The sequence below is a fragment of the Cebidichthys violaceus genome, unplaced genomic scaffold, assembly GCF_023349555.1.
Source record: "Cebidichthys violaceus isolate CVI_PGR_0920_01 unplaced genomic scaffold, fCebVio1.0.p SCAF_9, whole genome shotgun sequence".
In the NCBI taxonomy this organism is placed as follows: domain Eukaryota; kingdom Metazoa; phylum Chordata; class Actinopteri; order Perciformes; family Stichaeidae; genus Cebidichthys; species Cebidichthys violaceus.
The window spans coordinates 4,279,962-4,300,670 of record NW_027176975.1 but is presented as its reverse complement, the minus strand read 5'-3'; the positions used below and the strand labels follow the sequence as shown (position 1 = coordinate 4,300,670).

Sequence of the window (20,709 nt, the reverse complement as noted above, 5' to 3'; positions counted from 1 at the left end):
AAAATGTTAAGATTTAATTGTAATTTTGATCAAAGTGCTACCTGCCCGTTGGCGGGTCTAAAACTTTCTCTTGCGACCCTCGAGTATGAGAATAAATCGCTGCCACCCATGCAGTTGACGAGGCACTTTCTCTCGCTTTCTCTCTCCCCATCAGTGCAGCCAGCTCAAGGCCACATGCCCTTTTTCATTACTCCGAACAGGCCAGCTGTATTGTAACTACAACCAATTTCCTTGCAGTCTATAAAGCTGTCAATCAAAATCATAAGGAACAGGGAGTGGAGGTGGGGGGTGCAGGGGCGGAGCATGGGTGGGCTGTTGGGGAGGGCTGCAGGGCTCCAGACCAGATGTCAGAGTTTTACACTGCAGGACACCATGGAGGGAGGGGAGGTCATGTTTACCTGTAGCTAAGCTTAATAGGGAATACCATAAATATTTTGACTTGGACGGAGGTGATGTTTGTCGTGCCTCTCACTAAAATAGCTTAAAACACAGCTTTACATCAGAAATTAAAGGAAGAGTTTGATATTTTGTGAAATTAGCTTATTTGCTTTCAGTTAGATAAGAAGATAATGTGGTAAATTTGAATACACTGTGTATTAAGTAAGTGTAAACCCCAAAAATGTCTAACTACTCATTTGAGCACAAAACCCTTTAAAAAAAAATAAATCAACTCACAGTCAGACCAAAGCAATCGTTTTAAGTTTCCATTTATTAAAGTTATGAACAAAGAGACAAATAAGTTATAATATTTTTATTTGTTAGAATTCTATCAGTGTTTGAACATTAATATTTAGAGAGCTAGTACAATTTCTACTTTCATGGCTAGCCTTTGACAAACTCATAGAAACAGCTGTCTCTCTCCAAGGATCGGAACATAATACTGAAGGGGAGGTGTAGATGTTGTCTCACAAGACAGTTAGCAGTGAAAGTGTGCACCTTAAGGTTTTTTTTTTCTGTTATGGTATATCATTACATATAAACTCTTTAAAAATATACTTCTGTCAAATACCTTGACAACTACTATGTACACTACAAAAATAAATTTTCATATAAATAAATTATATGGCATACATTTATCTTTGTAACTGAAAACAGCATACATCCACGCCAACCGAGACCAAAATGGCAGTCTGGAAGAACCACTGATTTTTTTTTCCTTTTAAAATCCTCTAAGAGCTATGATGAGACCTGTAGTGTAAAATGTTATATACTCTTTTTTTCCTATTTAACATTAGTAAGCACTTTATACAGATCAAACTCCATTAATGTAAAAACATTAAACTGTAATAGTGTTTTTTTTTTCAATAGACATAAAAATCCCTGCATTTGTTATCCACTGGCATCACGACAATAATGAAAGAAAAAACAAAACACTTTATATTACAAAAATATAAATATCGCAATTGAACGTTGAAAACAGAAACAAACAAAAAAAACATTTAAAAATGAATAAAATAGTTGCCAGCTATGATTCTCTCCTCTACTGCCAATGTGACATTGGGAGGAAACAAAAACGAAAAAACAAACAGAACAACCTATTTCATGCAAGCAGCTGAAGTAACGCGGTGGACAGAAGGAGGAAAACTGCAAAGACTTCTGGGAAGAGCTACACATGTTCAACAGGAAGTGAGAGTGTAAAAAAAAAAAAAAAAAAAAATGGAGGCAATCAGGTGTGGAGGGGGTGAATGATGGGGTCAAAGGGGCCTGGGTCTGGAACATGGGGGGGGGGGGGGGGTGTTACAGATATGTGACATAGACACATATACAAACTGGCCATTGCTGGTAGAGAGAGGGGCTGGCAGTGTAAACTCTGACCCCTGAGGCTCTGGGTTGTGCCATTTGGCAGTTGGGGGGGGGGGGGGGGGGGACGTCTAATTAGTGTCATGGCGTTACGTTGTGGCTTTTATTAGCTGAGGTCAGTCGGGACAACTGAGGCCAAATTGGGGCCAGTTGTCTTTATTGTTACTAAAGAAGAGCCAAGATAGAGTGAGAGGATGCACCAGCACACACACGTAAATGTCTATACACACACATACCATACATTGAGACGTGCATGGAGCACATTGTCAGGCCATATAGGGCTTATCCCTTAGCAGGCTGCATGGGCTAGCTTATTGATTGGACAGAAATAAAGAGCTACTCGAGGCAAGATATTCCTGCGGGTGAAGTTTAAATGCAGTCAAGTGCCATGTTGAATCTGGTTTTACAGTATACAGTCTGAGTTTTAGCTTATCCACGAGACACAGAGTTAGTGCCCCGTGTTGACCCTGTTCCAGAATCAGAAATGTGAATGTCCCTGTAATGGTAGAGTGAGTTTCTGAGGTTGGTTTACCGCTCGTATGTCAGTATACGAGACAGGACCTGCTTCCAGCCTGCTAGGGTTAAACGATACATAACCTCTTACAGTAAAAATACGACCGGACAGACAGTGATACAAAGCTGAGAGCTGAAACAGGTTCCAATGCAGAGGCGATAACTAAAAGAACAAAACAAAAACACCTTTTAAAATTTCTTCATATCTGCTCGTCTTAAATAGCACGCATAGCGTGTCAAGTTAAACAGTAATTGTTTCATAACTACCACAGGTTTGTGATAAAAAATTAATAGTTTAACATGCGTACCTTTATACAATAATGAACACACACACACACACGCACACACACACACATGTATATATATATAATATATATATACCATAGGCCTGTTTGATTATTCTAACAATTTCCCTCCATGTTTAAATGAGTGTAAATGTTAGTCTGTTCTGAGGATGTATCCGATGTATAAGCCAGAAGATAATGGGGCTGTTTCACATCATACAGCCCTACACTCAACCACTATGGACGCACGCACACACACACACACACACACACACACACACACACACACACACACACACACACACACACACACACACACACACAAGACCGATCACTTCTTTTGTTTAAAGAGACATTTGCATAGAGTTATAAATGTATATTATTTTAAAAAAAATATTTCGAGCAGCAACAGTGAATGCTGACAGGTATTTTTGTCTAGATGAAGCTTCCTAATGGCACAGATCCACAGATGAGTGAGCAATTATGAGAGATCTATCTCTATCTCACATAAACACGCACGCACACGCACACACACACGCACACACACACACACACACACACACACACACACACACACACACACACACACCATATAAAAATGGCAGCCCCAGTCTGTTATGAGGAGTTGTACAGCTCCTAAAATTATAGCTACTTTTTGTTCATATTTACATATGTATACATCTTTTAAATATAGATAGAATTATCTAAGACAATAGTCCACTGGGTTACAGTAAGAATGAGCACCATGACGGCAACACTGGCGAGTTTCTCGCTGCTTGGGGAGGCGAGCCGAGCTGGGCTATGCTGGGCTGGACTGAGCCAGGCCGGGTCAGCTGCTTAGTAATACAGAGGAGTCCATCTTTGGCCGTTGTACTTCCGTTCTCCATAACTGGGAACAAAAAAAAAGGGAGATTGTTTTGTGAGTTCTTTATGATGAAACATACTTTTCTAAAAGGACAGCTGTACTATAGACCAACTGAAGCAGTTTAAAGCTCACCTCAGCTTGCCCGTCTGCCACTGTTGCTGTCAGCTGCCTCAAACTCCAAGTCTTGCAGCTCCATGGCCTCCACGTTGACCCCTCGGGCCCCCGTGTGGGTGTCCATGGGCACATGTGGGTCCTGGAAGGCAGGCTCCGGCCCCTCCGCCCCCGATGGGCAGTAACTGTCTGTTGCAGTGTATCCTGGGTAAGAGGGAGCGGGGGGGCCCTGGTTGGACAAGGGAGCCGGGTGTACGGCGACAGTGACGGAGGCCGATGCCGTTACCGTGGTGATGGGTTGGCAATACGGGGTGGGGTTGGGGTGGTGGTGCGGGAGGTGGTGATTAGGCTGTGGGTTGTGGGAAGAGCGGGCTCTGTGGCCTGCTGAGTGTTCTCTATGGCCGTGTGAGCCATAATGGCCCCCAGCCTCAGTAGCAGTTTCAAAAGCGTCCATGCGCGGGCGGGCTGGGGGCGGGGCCTGCCAGTGCAGCTGGCTCTTGGGATCCCTGCTGCTGTTACGGTGAGTGGTCCCAGGCTGGGGCCCAGAATCACAACCCTGAGAGGACTGTAGAGCAAATAAGATACAAGAAATAAGATATTTATTTCTATGATGTGACAAACGAGAACATCTGCAAATAGATAATCATACATGCAACACATTGGGGGATATTCTCTTACCGAAGACACAGTATAGGCAGGAGGCTCAGGCTGTCTGGCTGAGCGCCTATGCCCTGACCCTGCTCTCCTATCCTCCTCTGTCCTGGCCGCTCTGCCCCTGCTGGTCTGGAGGTGGTACTGCTGCTCCTCCGCTCGAGTCTGTCCTCTGTGTGAGGGCAGGTTGTAGTTCTGCATCTCCTGGCTGATACCGGACGCTGTGGTGTTAGAGCTGTACTCCGAGTCCGACGAGTCTGAGGCTGCACCAGAGGTGGTGGTGGCTGCGGTGGTGTGGTGAGGACGGACCGAGAAGTGGACCACGTGAGGAGGGGCCTCTGGGGACGGAGTGGGCAACCGGCTACGACCATCAACTGGAGTCACCTGGGAGGTGAAAAGAGAGAGGAGGTGAAGATGCAGCAGTGAGCATTTCACACTTTTGAATGAAACAAAAAGCCACTTTTTCTAGTTAACTTTGATTCAATTTCCTTGCAGTTGTATTTTTGGGATCTTACCTCTGGATAGGGCCCAAAGTATGACAGTAATACTGGAAGAAGGACCAGTCCATTCAGTACTCCAAGTACTGTAAGGATGGCCAACACTGCAAAGAAATACCTGCAACACACCAAAGGCACACATTAAAGTAGCTGAACGTGGGGAATCAACTTTAATCTCACGAATAGTCCAACTAAACGCAACATGTCAGGAGAAAAAACCCTGCATGCAAAACATTCTCTTCCTCTCGCTTTCAAAAAAAACATTTACTAAAAAGACCAGATATATACTCTTTAAATGGGGAAATGTCATGACAGGAACAAAAAAGGAAAAAAATAGAGTTGCTCAGGCCAACGCTTACAGACAAGAAGAGTAACAGAGCAGGCTAGAAAGAAATAAAATACCTGTGCAAACCACAGAGGTTTAGACGTGGGGAGACATGTGCAAGATCAACCGCTACACACGCCCGAAATAATACTTCCACAAAGACACCCGGACACTCCCCAAACACACACACACACACACACACACACACACACACACACACACAAACATACACCCCCCACAGACAGGCAGGCATGCACTGTGGTTTTGAGGAGCAAAACAGAAATCTACCTTGTGTGTTTCTAAGTCCTGCCAAAGAGGGTTAGTCTTTAAGAAGCCGCAGAGAGAGAAGAAAAGGGGAAGCATAATTAGCCAGAGCTGGTTAATTCAAAGGCACGGGAAGAAAGAAAAAAAAAAGTGGGGTGGTGGTGGGGGGCGAGGGTACTCTCTCTTGGGTGTGTGGTGTATAAGCAAACATAGAGAAAACAAAGCAGTGAGGAATGTGAAGGGAGGGGGGAAGGGAGGGTAAAAAGGGGGGAGAGGTGGACGTTGGGGGCGGAGGGGGGGGCACAAGAGGACAGGGGCCTCTCTCTCCTCTTCGGCTCTAAAAAAAGAGAGGAAGAAGCAAACAAATGAAGTGAAGGGTATAGAATTTAAACAATTTAGTCGAGGAAGAAGAGAAGGGGACCCTCAGAGCGCCACCCCTCCCTGGTCTCTTTCTCTCCCACTCTTTTATTTCTTTCTCTCTCTCCTCTCTGCCTCGCCTCTCTCTCTCTCTCCCTTCTTTCCAGCTAAGCCCCTGTGAAATTCCCGGCCACTCCACAATCCCCTCCGTCTAATTAAATCTCCAATGTATCAGGTAAGACCCCCCAATCTCCCATCTGAATCCCCTCCACCCCCCCCCCCCCCAATCGAGCTGTCTTCATTAGGGAGGGCTTTCCTCCTCACTTGGTTGTCCAGTGAAAGCTCTCAGGTTATCAGGGACACACCGTTGAACCATGAGCCCCTTCGCCTGACTCTTGACTATGCCATCTGTGTGTGTGTGTGTGAATGTGTGTGTGTGAGAATGTGTGTGTTAAGGTTTAAGTGGACTAACTGAGGTGTAGATGCGCTGGTATGTGATGCAGCTGGGCCTCACACTAAACGCACATTCATAACTAATCTGTGTGGGTGTTTATATCAAGGTGTGTGTGTGTGTGTGTGTGTGTGTGTGTGTGTGTGTGTGTGTGTGTGTGTGTGTGTGTGTGTGTGTGTGTGTGTGTGTGTGTGCATGCAGAAAGGCAGGCATCGCACAGAGGAGCCACAAGTGAGGAGAGCTGGTTTTTGTCTACCCAGCATGGGTGGCCTCACCTTCACAACACGGTTACTCTGAGACTGTGAAACAGGATGGGAACTTAATATGCAAAATGCCTTCATGATAATTTGGGAGTGCTGGTATGGACACCCACTTGTGCTCCTTCGCAGTAAATTAGGCCATGTGAAAAAATTCAGTTCATAGAAAAAAAATGCCCCTAAATGCATCATTATACAAAATTGATAAGATCCAGCCGGCTGTGTTTTATATGAGCGTTGATGTACTGTATGTTGCTTATTGACAGTAAGTCCTCCAATGGCAGTGAACTTATGCCCAAAGTGTTCAACAACGTTTGGTAGAGGTTGTGCTCTGAAAGCAAGTACCTATAACTTAACCTTTGACTTGGTCTCTGGCAAAGCTCTTCCCACACTATACAGTATTGAAAGCCCACCCAACCATCTGTCATCTACTTTATTAGATTATCAGAACTGTTTCTGTAAGTGGAACTGAAATAACTGTGTCATCACCACGGTTAGCTTGTCCGTACACACCAGGAGGGGTGAACGCCACGTCACCGTTGGATACACATGTACGCACAGACATCTCCACATGCACGCGTGCAGCCCACATACCAGGCTGAGTGCCCTGCCGTGCTGTTTGGAGTGAAAACATTCACAGGGCTGACGGGGAAAGCCAGGGAAACATTTCTTTCGGCGCAAGCAGAAAAATACGAGCCGGGCCTGTTGTTATTGAACTGTCTTGGGGCGCCGCTTTGTTTGCTCAGACAACAGCAGAACCTTTAAATGGAGCCCCGGGACTGAGCCAGAAACCAGAGCACACCACTGGAGGTGAGGAGAGAAGGTCTATACGTCTCCCTGTGTTTGTGCGACTGTTTGTGTGTTCTCGGAGTGTGTATCTGTGTGTGCTTTCACTGGCAGGCACGCCATCATTGACCCCCATGATTACAAGGTCAGGGAGCAGGTTGGTATGTGTGTGTGTGTGTGTGTGTGTGTATGAGGGGGGACTAAGTGTGATTGTGTGGGTGTGCATGCATCAGCGCAGGTCTGTGCACGTGACAGAATTTGCGAGCTCGAAGATCACATGGACGCCAGTGCTCCCTTTTCTTAAAGGAAGCATGTCAACCAAATTATACAGCTACCTCAGCTCCTTTAACTCATTCAGTGAGCTCACTGGAAACTTCTCATAATACTCCGGGCTCGAGAATGTACAGGATCATTAATTTTCCTCCCTTGTAGGGCGGCTCGTCGCTACTTTTCTGTCTGGTGCTTACAAGAGCACACACACGCACACAAAAGGAGCCACCGACGCAGAGCCCCCACAGTGTGTCGGTTTTAATTTCCACTTCTCCTGTCTTTTCACAACTGCCCTCTTGCCCCTCACCCCGTAACTCCTTCCCATGCTTATAAATGTCTAGCGAGGGCCGTTAAACTAGCTGGAGGAGATTACAAAGGCCAGAAGACTTTCTTGCTCTCCCTCTCTCTCTCTCTTTCACTACGTTTCCTTCTGCTTCCCCATCAACTCCCTCCTGGCCCCCCTCCTCTTCCTTCTCTTGACCTTCAACTCTCCATCCTTCCCCTGGTTTCCCTTAAAATGTCAGGCATGAGAACCACTAAGGGGGAGAGGAGGAGGATGAAAGAAAAAAACACAAGGGGAGAGGAGGGGGAGGAGAAAGATAAAGGCCTTGTTTATGTCGTTTCTTGGAGAGCAAGTCCCCAGAAATCGACAAAGAAAGCAGGTATGTCACCGGTAGCTGTAAAAGGGATGAGGTTTACAGAAAGGGGATATGAAAGGGAGATGCGGGTGGAAGACGAAAAAGAGACCAACAGATGGAACGGTGGAAGAAAGCGAAGAGCCTTCATGCATGATTGGTGGCTCAGGTAGAGTCCTGTGTCACATACAGGTTGAGGCATGGTCTCAACGGTCTACTGACGCCACACAGACACCATACGATAACCTTCGTATGTGCTGATACATTCAGCTCAATGAATGTAGCTTTTTTTTTTCATAAGGTTTGCCGTTTTAAACTCACCTGACAATAAAGTCGAACTCAGAGCCAGCGAGCATTAGGACACCTAATAAGGTGGAGAAGGCTCCATCGAGCACCGGAGCAAACATGTGCTCCAATGCCAGCACCGCCCGCTTGTGACGATCCCCTATGGCTGTCAGGAACGCCTACAACACACACACACACACACACACACACACACACACACACACACACACACACACACACACACAAAGAGAATTTACGTCAAGAGGATCAAAACCAATCAAGAAAAATCATATATTTTTCTTTGTGTCATGTATACCTACCAGGGCTACATGGACGGTGAACTCCACTCCAATGCCCACAGAGGCGATGAGAATGACCACAGGGACAGCACTCAGCTTAATTCCCATCAGCCCCATGAAGCCAAACAGCTCCACAGTCATGAGAGAAAGCACCAACACCTGAAGGGAAAAGGATGAGCTTCTGTTAGAAAGGAAGATGTTTGATAAATATATATATATGTCTGCATAAAATGCTGTATTTAATCGTCTCATAATTTGTAGTATTTCTTAAAGAAAAATACTGTAGAAAATAATCTTTGCACACATTTTATGCTCCTGAACGTCTTCTTTTGGAGGAAATTCAAATGCTTTCTGTAAGTTCTTTATGCCACAAATACATTTTTTTCTTTTATGCGAGTCCAAAATATACCTTTTATCCAAAGGGATAAGAATATGCCAATCAATACATTATCCTAATGCACATCTCCCAGGTGACAGACCTGAAAAGTGCATCAAATGACCATAAATGGAAAAAATCTTCTAATTTATTGTTCTATTGTAAACAAACATTTACAGTTGACCTGGACTTTGCATGTATGCATGACAGATAGGCAGATAGGGGGCAATAATAAGCAAGGATGATATGTGTCAGTATCTCTATCTTATAGAGGTGTTAAGAAACTATACATATGGGCAAAATATGTGTGTGTGTGTGTGTGTGTGTGTGTGTGTGTGTGTGTGTGTGTGTGTGGAAGCTTCAGTGAAAAGCGGGACAGGAGCTGGGAGTAAATGCCATTATCAGCTGACAGGCGTCAGGTTACATGGGGCCCAAATCCTTTGAAGAGGGCTGAGGTGGGCAGGGGAGGGAGCTGTGTGTATGTGTGTGAGTACATATACAGTGAGCGAGCACAGGGTATGTGTGTCCAGCAGTGTGTATGTGTGTGAGTACATATACAATGAGCGAGCACAGGGTATGTGTGTCCAGCAGTGTGTATGTGTGTGTCGGGCTCTGTTGACACTTGAGATCTTGCAAGTGGAAAATTTGGACTATTGTATTATTTTAAGATCTTAGTTCTTCTAAATATCACATGGCAGACTCAGGCACTATTTTAAAGTCTCTACCTGTGGGTTTTTTTTTACTTCTATGTCACAGTTTTCCCACAGATAAAATGCAAATCGAGAACAAAACAAGATCACAAGTGATCACTCCAGATGCGGTGGACTATTCAAGTGTGAACAGCAATCAGTATCAAGTGAATCAGAAACATCTGCATATATCAAAACACAAGACCCAATGTTTAAAACAGGCCCGTCTCTGTGCTTGAGAAGGATTTCTGGGCAAATAGCTAAAAGGGTTTGACGTTGTAGGGCTGGCGGTGGTCTGGTCCTGGACAGAGCGAATGGTTAAACTTGACGCCTATCCATAACTTGTCTTTTGATCTTGCTAGTAAAGCCTGAAGGATGAACATGAGGTCTCCTCCTCCCCTGTTTAAGGGCTCGGGTGGCCCGGCCACTGCCTGCCATAAAATACAACCCGCCAGAGAGAAAGACCAGAGCGCTCTGTGCATGTGTCTGTGTGAATTATGTACCTGCATGTTTACACGTTCATACCGCATGTGCGCAAGGATATACATGTCTGCGTGTGTGCTTGAAGTGTGCGTCTGTGAGCCTGCGTATGTGAATGCGTGTTTGCGCGTAACCTTGGAAACTCCTCCAGCGAGAGGAGGGGGAGCGTAGGAGTGCGGAGGATGGAAATAAAATCTAAGTTTTTATAGGTTTAGAGTGGGAGCGAGTTGACAGAGCAACTTTGTGTCTTCTCCCCATTTATCTGAGCGTTGGTGTCTGGGAGTGTTGGACTAGACTAAACAGATGGGCCCTAACAAAACAGCACAAGATAAACAGTGGTGACTGAGGCTACAATAACACACACTTCTCCTTTGTGACTCCGCCCTCTCTTAGATGCCTTCTGGACCACACATAAAGTAAAAACAGGAATGAAATGCTGGGGAAGAAGAAAGGCGAAGTAATACGCTCATCAAACGTAGGTCACAAAGAGTGAACAGCTACAGGTTGTTTTTTTTCCGACCATTATCAACCATTTATGTTTGTCTCCACCACTCACTATGATGCCGGCGGTCCACGGGTTGAGCAGGAAGAGGGCACAGACCAGAAAGGTGCAGGCGAGCACGACGCTGATGGACAGCAGGAGCCAGTGGCGCAGACTAACATACTGTTCCCAGAACAGGAAAGGGTAGCCATTGGGGTAGGAGGGCAGGCTTTGCCGACTGTAGTTGCTGCAGATAGCCCGCACGCTCTCGATGGCCTCCACAAACTGCGGCGTCTCCCGGAGCCCGTTGAGGTAGAAGGGGAACTGTGCGTATTCGATTGGCTCAGCAGCCGGGACTGGATGGAGAGAGACAATGAGAGGAAGGTCAACTATAAGAAGAAAAAGTTGATCTTTATTTAGCACCACATCATTTTATGAGACCCCATGCAGCAATTGAGGATGGTTTTGTACTTCGGGGGCCTTGTAAGAAAAAGCCACAGAGCCTTGCATGATGATGAAATTTTAAATTCAGAGAAATTTATTATGTCGGGACAACGATTACATATGTAGATAGTTTGTAACTATCATTAGGTTCTGATCATTTAGTGCATCTGCAGAAATAATTTTACACTCTTCAGCCAAACCACTAATATCAAGGCTTTCCCTCCCTAATCCAACCTTGTTCCAAGAGCAGCTACATCTGTGGCCAAGTGTTTGTGTGTGTGTGTGTGTGTGTGTGTGGTGTGGGGTGGGCGGAGCAGCCTGAAACAGAGCTCCATTGACTCAAACCCAGCCAGTCTGTGGCCCAGCCTGGCTAATGAGGACCTATCAGTTCCAGACACAGCAGAGTGTCAGAGCTAACTGTGATTCACGGTAATTACAATGTCAGAATCACCGCCATTACCACACCCCAAAATTTGCGCCGCCGCGTGAAGCGTAATGTAGATGCAGAAACACGCATACCTGCCTGTCACTCTGCTATGAAGTCATATTTGGTGCTGACAAAATCGGTGTGTTCGTTCGGACTTTTGCATGCAGTGTAATCAACAACACATTGCTGCATAACGGAAGATTCCACATCTACCTTTTTTCGAGTGTGAATGTTCCACGGTGCCTGCAGGTCGTCAGACAGGAGCACTTGCTAACATGGTTTGGCACGTTATAATCTCAACTATAAATTTCCATCAGGACACCAGTTGGCTTTAGGCCAACACAGATCTGCTCCGGGGGGCTCCTGCACAGCCAAGCACTTCACGCTGCTTATCCAATCATATCCCACCCCCCCCCCCAGCAAAGGACTTCCTGCTTGTTATCCAATTGTGCTTCCCACCCAAACCAAGTCTATCCTTGTTATCCAATCATTTTCCTCCCCCGTGGAGCACTTCCTGACTTGCACCAAATCACAGGCTAGAATCAAACAACAACATGACTGTACTTTTTTTATGTGAGTTACAGTCTGTGTGTGTGGCAGGGAAATGAGAATAGGGTGTGTGTAGTGTTTGGGGTCACTGAGTTTTAATAATGTGTGTGTGTGTGTGTGTGTGTGTGTGTGTGTGTGTGTGTAATGCTAGGGCCCCATGGTAGCCAGGATTATAGCATTCACCACAGGCACCATTAGAAGAACCACAGTGAGCCGTGTCTTGGTCCTCAGCCTTGCAACCTGAGCTCACACATACACAAACGCACACACACACCGCAGTGGTACTGTAAAGTCTACTACCTCACTTAAAGCTAAGAGGCAGACAAGGAGCAATAACTCAAACCACAAGAGGTAAACACCGCTCACATGTAGCAGCCGCCTTATGGAACCTAAAAAAAAAAGACGCAGGGGAGACCAATGGGCCCCACAAAAAGTTGGCTTGAAATTTCAGTAAATGCAATTTGTTCAAATGCACCGTGCAGCAAGTATGAACTTTATCATTTCAAATTAGCTTCATTTGTTGGAGCAAATGCTATTATTGACATTTCCTTCCTTGGGTTCAAAGCAAAACTTCATTCCATTACACTATAAGGCTTCCCGGACATGCTGACTTACTGCTGAGGCGTGTCTCGGGCATGGAGTCGGTGCGGTCGTGGAACCACTCAGGAGGGTGCGGGCGAATGTTGGCCTGCGAGGCGGCGTACGCCACAGGATCATTGCTGACCCAGGCGGTCAGGTAGATGTAGAAAGCCGCAGGGTTGATGATCCCATCTGCATCCACAAGCCTCTGACGAGTCAGCTACAAAAGCCAGGAAGGAGAGGAATTAACGACGGTAACATAATTACAGACAAAAAGTTTTCTTCGGTTGTGTTCTCTTAAAACATTCAAACACGTACTTTGCATGCATCTAAATGAAATTCGCTCCTTCGCATTTACAATGGGCTGAGGCCACATTTTAAAAATGGAATAATCGGCAAATGGAAAAAGTGCAATTAAGGTGAAAAAGAAATTAGGTGGAGCCTGCATATTGCGGTCGTTATGTATACATTGGACACGAAAAGGTATTGTGAAAATAAGACATGTTTAACTAAAACATTTTACAGGTGAGCTGACCACAGAAATGCTTACTTATACACATGCATGAGTGCAAGAGAACGGACCAGCTTTCAAAATAAGGGTCAAATATTAGTCCCTCTCTCTTTCCAACCAAAGAAAAATCAACAAGTCAAACACTGGTCGCCTTTCTGAGAATTCCCGTACTTCTCATCACGGCTTCCCAGAATTATCATGCCACATTAAAACATGGAAAATGTTGAATCAGCTTCTCCCTTTACATACAGTAGATATTGGCTGGCCAACCTCAGGCCCAATGTCCTGACCACTCTGAATACATTTCTGATGGAAGCCTTGCAGCAATTTTCTGTCAGGAAGCAGCTGGGGAAGACGAATGTTCCACCAAGTATTAATTCTAATAGTGGCAAATGTACCAGTACATTGATATATGCTGTATTAGACAAGCTCAAATCTGGCATTCGGGTTCCTGTACCTGTTGCTCAGAGCTTTTCATGAGCCCCCGGCTGCCGGCCCGAAACAGCCGAAAAATCATTTACGTCCAGATGGATACTTTATTATATACATTTCTGATTCTAATACAATACTTTTGTTTAATAAGTTGCGATTTGCTATGCGTGTATATTTTTAAAAAAAATAGAGAAAAAGGTGAATTTCAAGTCAAAAATAGGCTTGGTTTTGAATATAATAATGCTAACTCTCCTTTACCATAATTCACTGCATGTTAACAATCAGAAACTCATTAAAATACGCACTTATTAAGGTCAGTGTATATATAGGCTTGTGGAAAGCCCTGGTTTCTTAAAGGCTATATTATGTTGGGTGAAATAAATCAGGAGCAAAATGATTAGTGTTTCTCGGCAGCTCTATGGATGCAATGTCCATATAATATACGTGACGACTGGATGAATTGCCATGACATTTATGGTGCTAAGACAATGAATCCTAATGACTTTGGTGACTTTTCTTCTCATGCCACATTTACATTGCAGTTAATGTTACTCTCAGTCTTGGTGATAAAAAAGTCTCTGTAAGCCGTAAGCTAACCTCCTGACATTCAGCCACTATGAATCAGAACCAAACCCACACGGAGTGTTTCTGTCTGGCTGCTGATTGTTCCCATGTTTCAGTCTGTGTCACTTGCTGTGTCGGCTGCGGTCAGTAGGTAGACAAGAATGGCCGTCTCGCTCAGAGCCATTACTTTTCTTCTCCCTCCCATGTGGAACCAGAGGAGTGTAGCCTAGCACTGCTACCTCCCGAGAGGTAAAACCATTATTGCACACCGCTCTGCCACTCTCCTTTCTAGGAACCATAAATCCCTCCTTCACTGAGGCAGGGAGAGTTTTGGAGGTGAAGCTGGACTCATGGGGTTAGGTGGATAAAGAAAGGAGGAGTTGTTGTTTTTTTTTTTTGTGATGGGTTGGAGGGTGAGGAGAGAAAAATTGCTTGAGTTAGCGTAACAATAAAAAAAATTGGCTGGAGTCCCTGAGCGCGTCTGTGTGCAGTTAACCTGGTTGTTAACACTGAAGGAAATGCCACCCGGCAAATGGAGTAGAGCTATAAAAATAACACAACATCTGTACAAATGTTGCTCACACTTGCTTCCCCTGACCCCTACGGATACCCAGAATGCCCAGCGCCGTCGACCGACCCGGTCTTGAGAAGAAAAGTGCTCTTTCCTCCTCCTCCTCCTCCTCCTCTTTATACCGACCTCCTACTGTATTCCCTCTCCAAGCTTTATCTTCATACTGCCTTACATTCAAACCACACACAAACACATACACAGAGAGCAAGCTACAATGTGACTCCCAGGCAAGGCCATAAGGAACGAATGGTCGCCCCAGCACAGAGGGAGATGTTAGCAGCAGCAGATCAAAGCCAGAACACCTTCTGCACAGATCCATGGAGTGGCATATCAAAATAAAACATCTAGCTTTGCAATTTGCCAGGGTTGGAAAAGATCTGGTCCTCATTTTGAAACACACACACACAAAGAAAACCCAGCTACTGCTGTAAGTGTGCACGCACAACAGACAAGAGCAGAACACACACTGAAAACATACAAATGCACACACAGAGCTGCCTCAAAGAAACCACGTGTTTCAGCTCCCCTCATTGAAAGAGGACACAGCAGTGGAGCGCTGAGGGAGGGAAAAGGGAGGGAGGGAGGGAGGGAGGGACGGAGAGAGAGAGAGAGAGAGAGAGAGAGAGAGAGAGAGAGAGAGAGAGAGAGAGAGAGGGGTAGTGCGAGCACAGGAGTTAGTGTAGGAGAGAGAGAGGGGGGGGGCAAGAAGGAGAGCCGGATTCCAGAGGATCTGGATTGAATTTAACAGCGGGATACGCAACAACTGTATGTCTTCAAGCTGTCACAGGAAGCCCAGGCAGCTCTGCTGGCGGCCCCCACGCCTCACGGCAAATACACTTCCCTCACAGGCACAGGAAGTGATGTCACAGGGCCGCACACCAGGATTTGCCTCTGCTTCCTGCAGGTTAGTGGAAGGGATTGGGAGTGCGGTTTGCTGTTGCGATGAAGCTCAATGGGTAAGAGAAAAGGCAAAAAAGAAACGGCTAAGAGTAGAGGGGGGGGGGGGGGGGGCTGGCGGGCGCTTTTATACTGTCGACATGCACGACTTCTACACAGACTTACACACAAAACATAAATATGAATAAAAAGACAAGACACAGCGGAGCTATTTGTCAAAGTTAATTATCGTTGAGGAAAATGATCTCAGTGTTGAAAAGGACCTGGCTTGTTTTGTGTTTGGAGTTTTCATAAATCCTGGCCAAGAATTTTGTTTTTATATTTCCCCCGTTCCTTATCTTCTGTTTTCTGCCGTTTCCTGCCAAGGAATGCAGCCATGCATCCATGTATGTTGTTTTTTTGGAGGTGGCACTAAACTAAAAACAGAGTCCAGTGCCCCTCTGAGGCTTCCTCTGGACCTCCTTCTAAGGCCTTAGCTGCTCCCTAGCTCGACTTGTGCCATTGTTGGATGTCGAACAGCCCTCCAGGTCCACACTGGAGACGGGGGTCAGTTCAACAGCTGAACTGGAGTTTTTCAGAAGATTATGATAACTGTGTGTACACAGTAGTGATGACATCAAAAGTGCTGCAGTGAAAACACTGGACAGCAAAAATGTTGATGTCCAAAACACAAACATAATGAAGTATAATAAAATATATTACATAATACACTAATACACTTTTTTTTTAAATCCATTCAGTTCCATTTCGACAGTTCTAATTATTCATCTTTACCACGAGACTGAAAAATCAGGGCAAATTATTTAGAGGCCCGTTGGGGCCTGCACGAGTTTCTACGTTGTGCACTGATTTCTTTCAGCCTTCCAACTTCTCACACTATGAACTGTGTCTGGAATCACTAACAAACTCAAAAGGCTTGATGCTAAGGGAAGACATCTCACTGTCAAGGCGCTGCACACGCACACAAGGAACCACAGAGTGTGACAAATGGTTTAAATGAAGAGTTAATAGGTTTTTCAGAGGCAGGCTGCAGCCCCAGTGAGAGCTTTAAATTCCTGGGCTCGGTAAAGTCATCACAGAGAGAAGATGAAGACAGACACAGGGAGAAAGAAAAAAAAAAAAAAAAGACGGGATGGAGAGAGGCCGTCTTTAAGCCGGGTGTGGTTCTTCCAGCTCCAATCCCATTGGACAAAACACACAAATATACATGCACACACAAAAAAGGAGGAACGCCGTTGTAACACCGGCGTCTGTATCCTTAGATCGCAGTCCTTGTAAAACAGTTGAATCACTTTTAATGGTGAGAATAACACAGGCTTGAATCCTACACGTACCAGGTTGAAGTTGATGGGCGTCCTGCGTCCCGTCTGCACCAACAGCTTGTATGCCAGAACGCCGTCATCGGAGCCATTCCTGTAGCTGTTGAAGGTGATGCGGCCGGCCTCCCAGTCCTTGTCAAACGCCTGCTGGAGACCTGCATGAAACCACAACAAAACAGATTGGTTAGATGCGGATGTTTGGAAAGGTTTCATGCCCTGTTATCTTCATTCTTCCTCCGCAACACACCCATAAAGCTGAGTTCAAAAGGAAAACAACACACAACAACCCAGAGCAGCACAAGGCAATATAACACAACACTGCAACCTAACCCTATAATAAGCCTGATTGATTTAATATAGTAACTTGGTTCCATTCTCAACCACCAAAGAAGACTTCAAAAGCCTAAAATGAAATGCTGCTTTTGATTCAAAGCCATCATTAGGGAATATATCAGTAACATATGTCTCCTTTTCTATACTACTCTCTAATCCATATGTGTATCACTCTCCCCCTCTCGGCTCTCCCCCAAGGCTCATGCTGTGGTCCGTCTGTGGGAGATGTTGTTTTGGGTCTCTTTCCGTGGCCTGTCTGGCTCCAATTTGTCCCACCATTGCAGAGAGCAATATCAGACACAGTTCTCTCTCTTTCTCTCTCGCCCGCACACTCTCTGTGTGGTTCCCAGCCGGCTCACACACACACACACACACACACACACACACACACACACACACACACACACACACACGCACAGACTCACACAATGTGGTTTATCATTACGGGGCAAGTCAGCGCTTCCTCGCTGAAAATGAAGCCATTCCCGGATTTGGGCTGACATGTCGAAGATAATATTCTTGCCCAGTGGCACTTTACAGTTCTTAGGAGCTGTCAGTGGGATAAGGGGAATACAACCAGCAACCCATCCAAAAGTGAATCCTGCCATCCTACTAAATTAATTCAGGGTCCCATAAAATTAAAAGTGTGGTGTAGTGCTTGTTTTATGCCTAATATTTCAGATTATTGATGAATAGTTTATAATGAAAAATGACAAAAGCACGTAGGAGCAGTGCTAATATGAGTTGGATGAGTGAGTACGAGTGTCAGTTTGCGCTGCCGACATCATCTTTACTGCCAAAGGTTCTCACATTCTGTATATTGCCTGAGGCCAAGTATTAAATATGGCCTCCCACTTCGTCCTCCTCCGTCAACCCCACTTATGGACGACACAAACGATTTTAATCAGGCTACTGTCAGTGTCCATTTTGAAATCCCGCCCACTTCTGAACTCCTGCCCAACATCTTGTTTCCTGCAGATTCATGTCAAAACACAGAAGAAAGCTATGATCTCAAGACTGTTTCATGAGAAAGTAAATTATTCCCATGCCTGAACTAACTTGAATAGGGATGTTAAACGAGGCATTAATAACTAAATCATCTGTGACATCAGCATTGGGGTAAAATATAACAACGAATCATACTGCTACACCCGAGTGAGCTCTTTCCTCGATGTGACCGAATCCACGTTTGGTCTGGTTGGGATGGTAATTATCAAGCTTAACTTTACCTTGCAGCCAGTCCCTGAAGTAGTGAAGCCACATACGGGGCAGCTGCCCGTTGTCCTCCTTCAGCACGTAGCGAACGGTGTGGAACCTCTGGTGGAGCTGGTACAGGAGAGGCTGTTTCTGGGCGTAATCGGCCCGCTGCGTCACCACGTACATGTTGTAGAAGGAGAAGAACTTGAACTGGGCCCCGATGAAGTCGTACTCGCTGGTCTCTCTGGGCACGATGTCCGTCAACTCCAGGCCGTCCCTCACCTGGGTGGTCCCGTAGAGACTGACTCCCAGCAGGCAGAGGAACAGCACAATCACCACCACCTGGAAACAGAAGGACGAAGAAGATCATCGTCAAGCAATTCACTGCGCGGAGCTATGGCAGGACAGATTCAGCTTACACTAATTACTGCTTAAACCACGATGCATATTCTGAATGAGTGAAGAGTGAAGAGGTAAAATGACTATCCAAAGTGAATGCTGTAAACTTCCCGGTTCAAAGTGTGGACACAGTTCAGCAATAAGGGGATTCAGCGATCAGAGGACTGCATGAAGCAATTTGGCAATATGGTGAAACATCTGACAGTGTGATGAAAAGACCAAGATTTTTCTAATAATGTCAAGTACAGGCCACCAGATGATTTCAGCTCTGGAAGGCTTTCATATGACTGGCCACCCACTAGGCTGAGGTCAGGTGTGTGTGTGTGTGTGTGTGTGTGTGTGTGTGTGTGTGTGTGTGTGTGTGTGTGTGTGTGTGCTTGTATGTGACTCAGATATGACCACAAACTCAAGCCCAGATTTCCTCTTACTATTCACTCTGGTGACTAATCATCCCTTTCAAACTAACACCACGGCAAGTCAGCGCAAACACAGTCTCACCTCACACAGAAGCCCTCCCCCCCCCCCCCATCTATCTCTACCTCCTTTTCTACAGGAACACACACACAGACAGATGCTGAACTCACCTTGGTGGTGGGCTGCAGAAGGAACGGAGCGTAGTGCCTCTCCGCAAAAGAGGACAGGGTCCAGCGGGAACAGGAAGGCTCGAGGCAGCGCAGGCCCAGCGAGCCCTCTCCGTACTGGGACAGCAGGTCCCGTGTGGAGCTGTTGTTCTCTGGGCCCTGGCCAGTCGATGAGGCTGGATCCCCCTGAGGAGCTGAGCTGCCACTTAAAGTCGGGGCAGCAGGAGGAGGAGGAGGAGGAGGAGGAGGAGGAGGAGGAGCAGGGTGGTGATGGGAGAAGGTGGCAGAACCTCGAGATCCCCCGTTACTTCGGCTTCCACTGCTGTTGTTGTTGTTGTTGTTGTTGTTGTTATTGCCGTGATTGCTGCTGCTGCTCCTGCTGCCGCTGGCGTTGCTGCTGTAATAGTCGTTGCTGGGGTTGCTCCTCGTCGGAGCTGGGTTCATGGGCTGCACAGAGATCTGGGACCTGGGCTCAGCCGTGGTGTAGAAGGCCTGAGTCCGGGGGTCGTACTCCGTCCTGAGCTGCACCGTGGACTGCATGGTGATTTGGGTCTGCTGGGCAAAGCCGTGGCTGCTGTAGGAGGGAGGGGGGCTGCTGTAGCTCGGCGGAGGCGTGCGATACGAGGGAGGAGGGGTACAATAGGACGGGGGAGGGCTGTAGTGACTCCCGTCAGCACCATCCAGGTACGCATGGGGCTCGATCTGGATCACACGATTGGCACATGGGCTGAAGAGATAACGACAACGGGAAAAATGTCAGACTATGGACTGCTGTAAAAGAAAATTCTTTACAAATATACATCATCCAATGATCTTAACATGGCACTTTTGTGTGATTTGTATCAGTTTGTCTGGATTTTAATGTCACTTACTGTTATTAATCAAGTCTTTGTTTGTATGACTGCTTATCTACTGTATGTGCAGCACTTTGGGCAACCTTTGTTGTATTTTAAAATTGTGCTATATAAATACATTTTGATTGATATTTTAATTAAACTTCTTTTTTTTCTGCCAACAGCATGAAATATAGAGCCGAGACCCAACAAGGGAATTTAATAGTGTGTTTGCAGATCCATATGATCGCTGTGCCAACAAGCATGCCCAGACTGGCAGACTGGTTCAGTTTAATAAAGACTGTGACAGATAAACACAGTGAAACGACCAAGCAGCCAGACAGAAACCGACAACTTAAGCAGTAATTAGGCTGTGACTGAGGGGGGATTAAGGTGA

At 45.9% G+C, this 20,709-nt stretch overlaps 1 protein-coding gene across 2 annotated transcripts in view; it reads right to left on the bottom strand.

The window, feature by feature from the left end:
* Positions 1–736: 736 nt before the first annotated feature.
* Positions 737–20,709, bottom strand: part of ptch1 (patched 1) — a 48,404-nt gene continuing 28,431 nt past the window's right edge. Inside the window, exons 14-24 of one of the 2 annotated variants that reach the window (XM_068703616.1) lie at positions 19,483–20,206; positions 18,532–18,841; positions 16,985–17,124; positions 12,712–12,895; positions 10,752–11,032; positions 8,672–8,809; positions 8,388–8,530; positions 4,740–4,839; positions 4,252–4,608; positions 3,595–4,138; positions 737–3,486 (exon numbers count right to left, since the gene is read on the bottom strand). In XM_068703616.1, coding sequence (XP_068559717.1) covers positions 3,596–4,138; positions 4,252–4,608; positions 4,740–4,839; positions 8,388–8,530; positions 8,672–8,809; positions 10,752–11,032; positions 12,712–12,895; positions 16,985–17,124; positions 18,532–18,841; positions 19,483–20,206 — 2,920 coding nt within the window. In that variant the 3' untranslated portion in view covers positions 737–3,486; position 3,595. Of the gene's footprint in view, positions 3,487–3,594; positions 4,139–4,251; positions 4,609–4,739; positions 4,840–5,334; positions 5,371–8,387; positions 8,531–8,671; positions 8,810–10,751; positions 11,033–12,711; positions 12,896–16,984; positions 17,125–18,531; positions 18,842–19,482; positions 20,207–20,709 lie in introns of those variants that run through there. The other variant, XM_068703617.1, reaches the window with a different exon arrangement.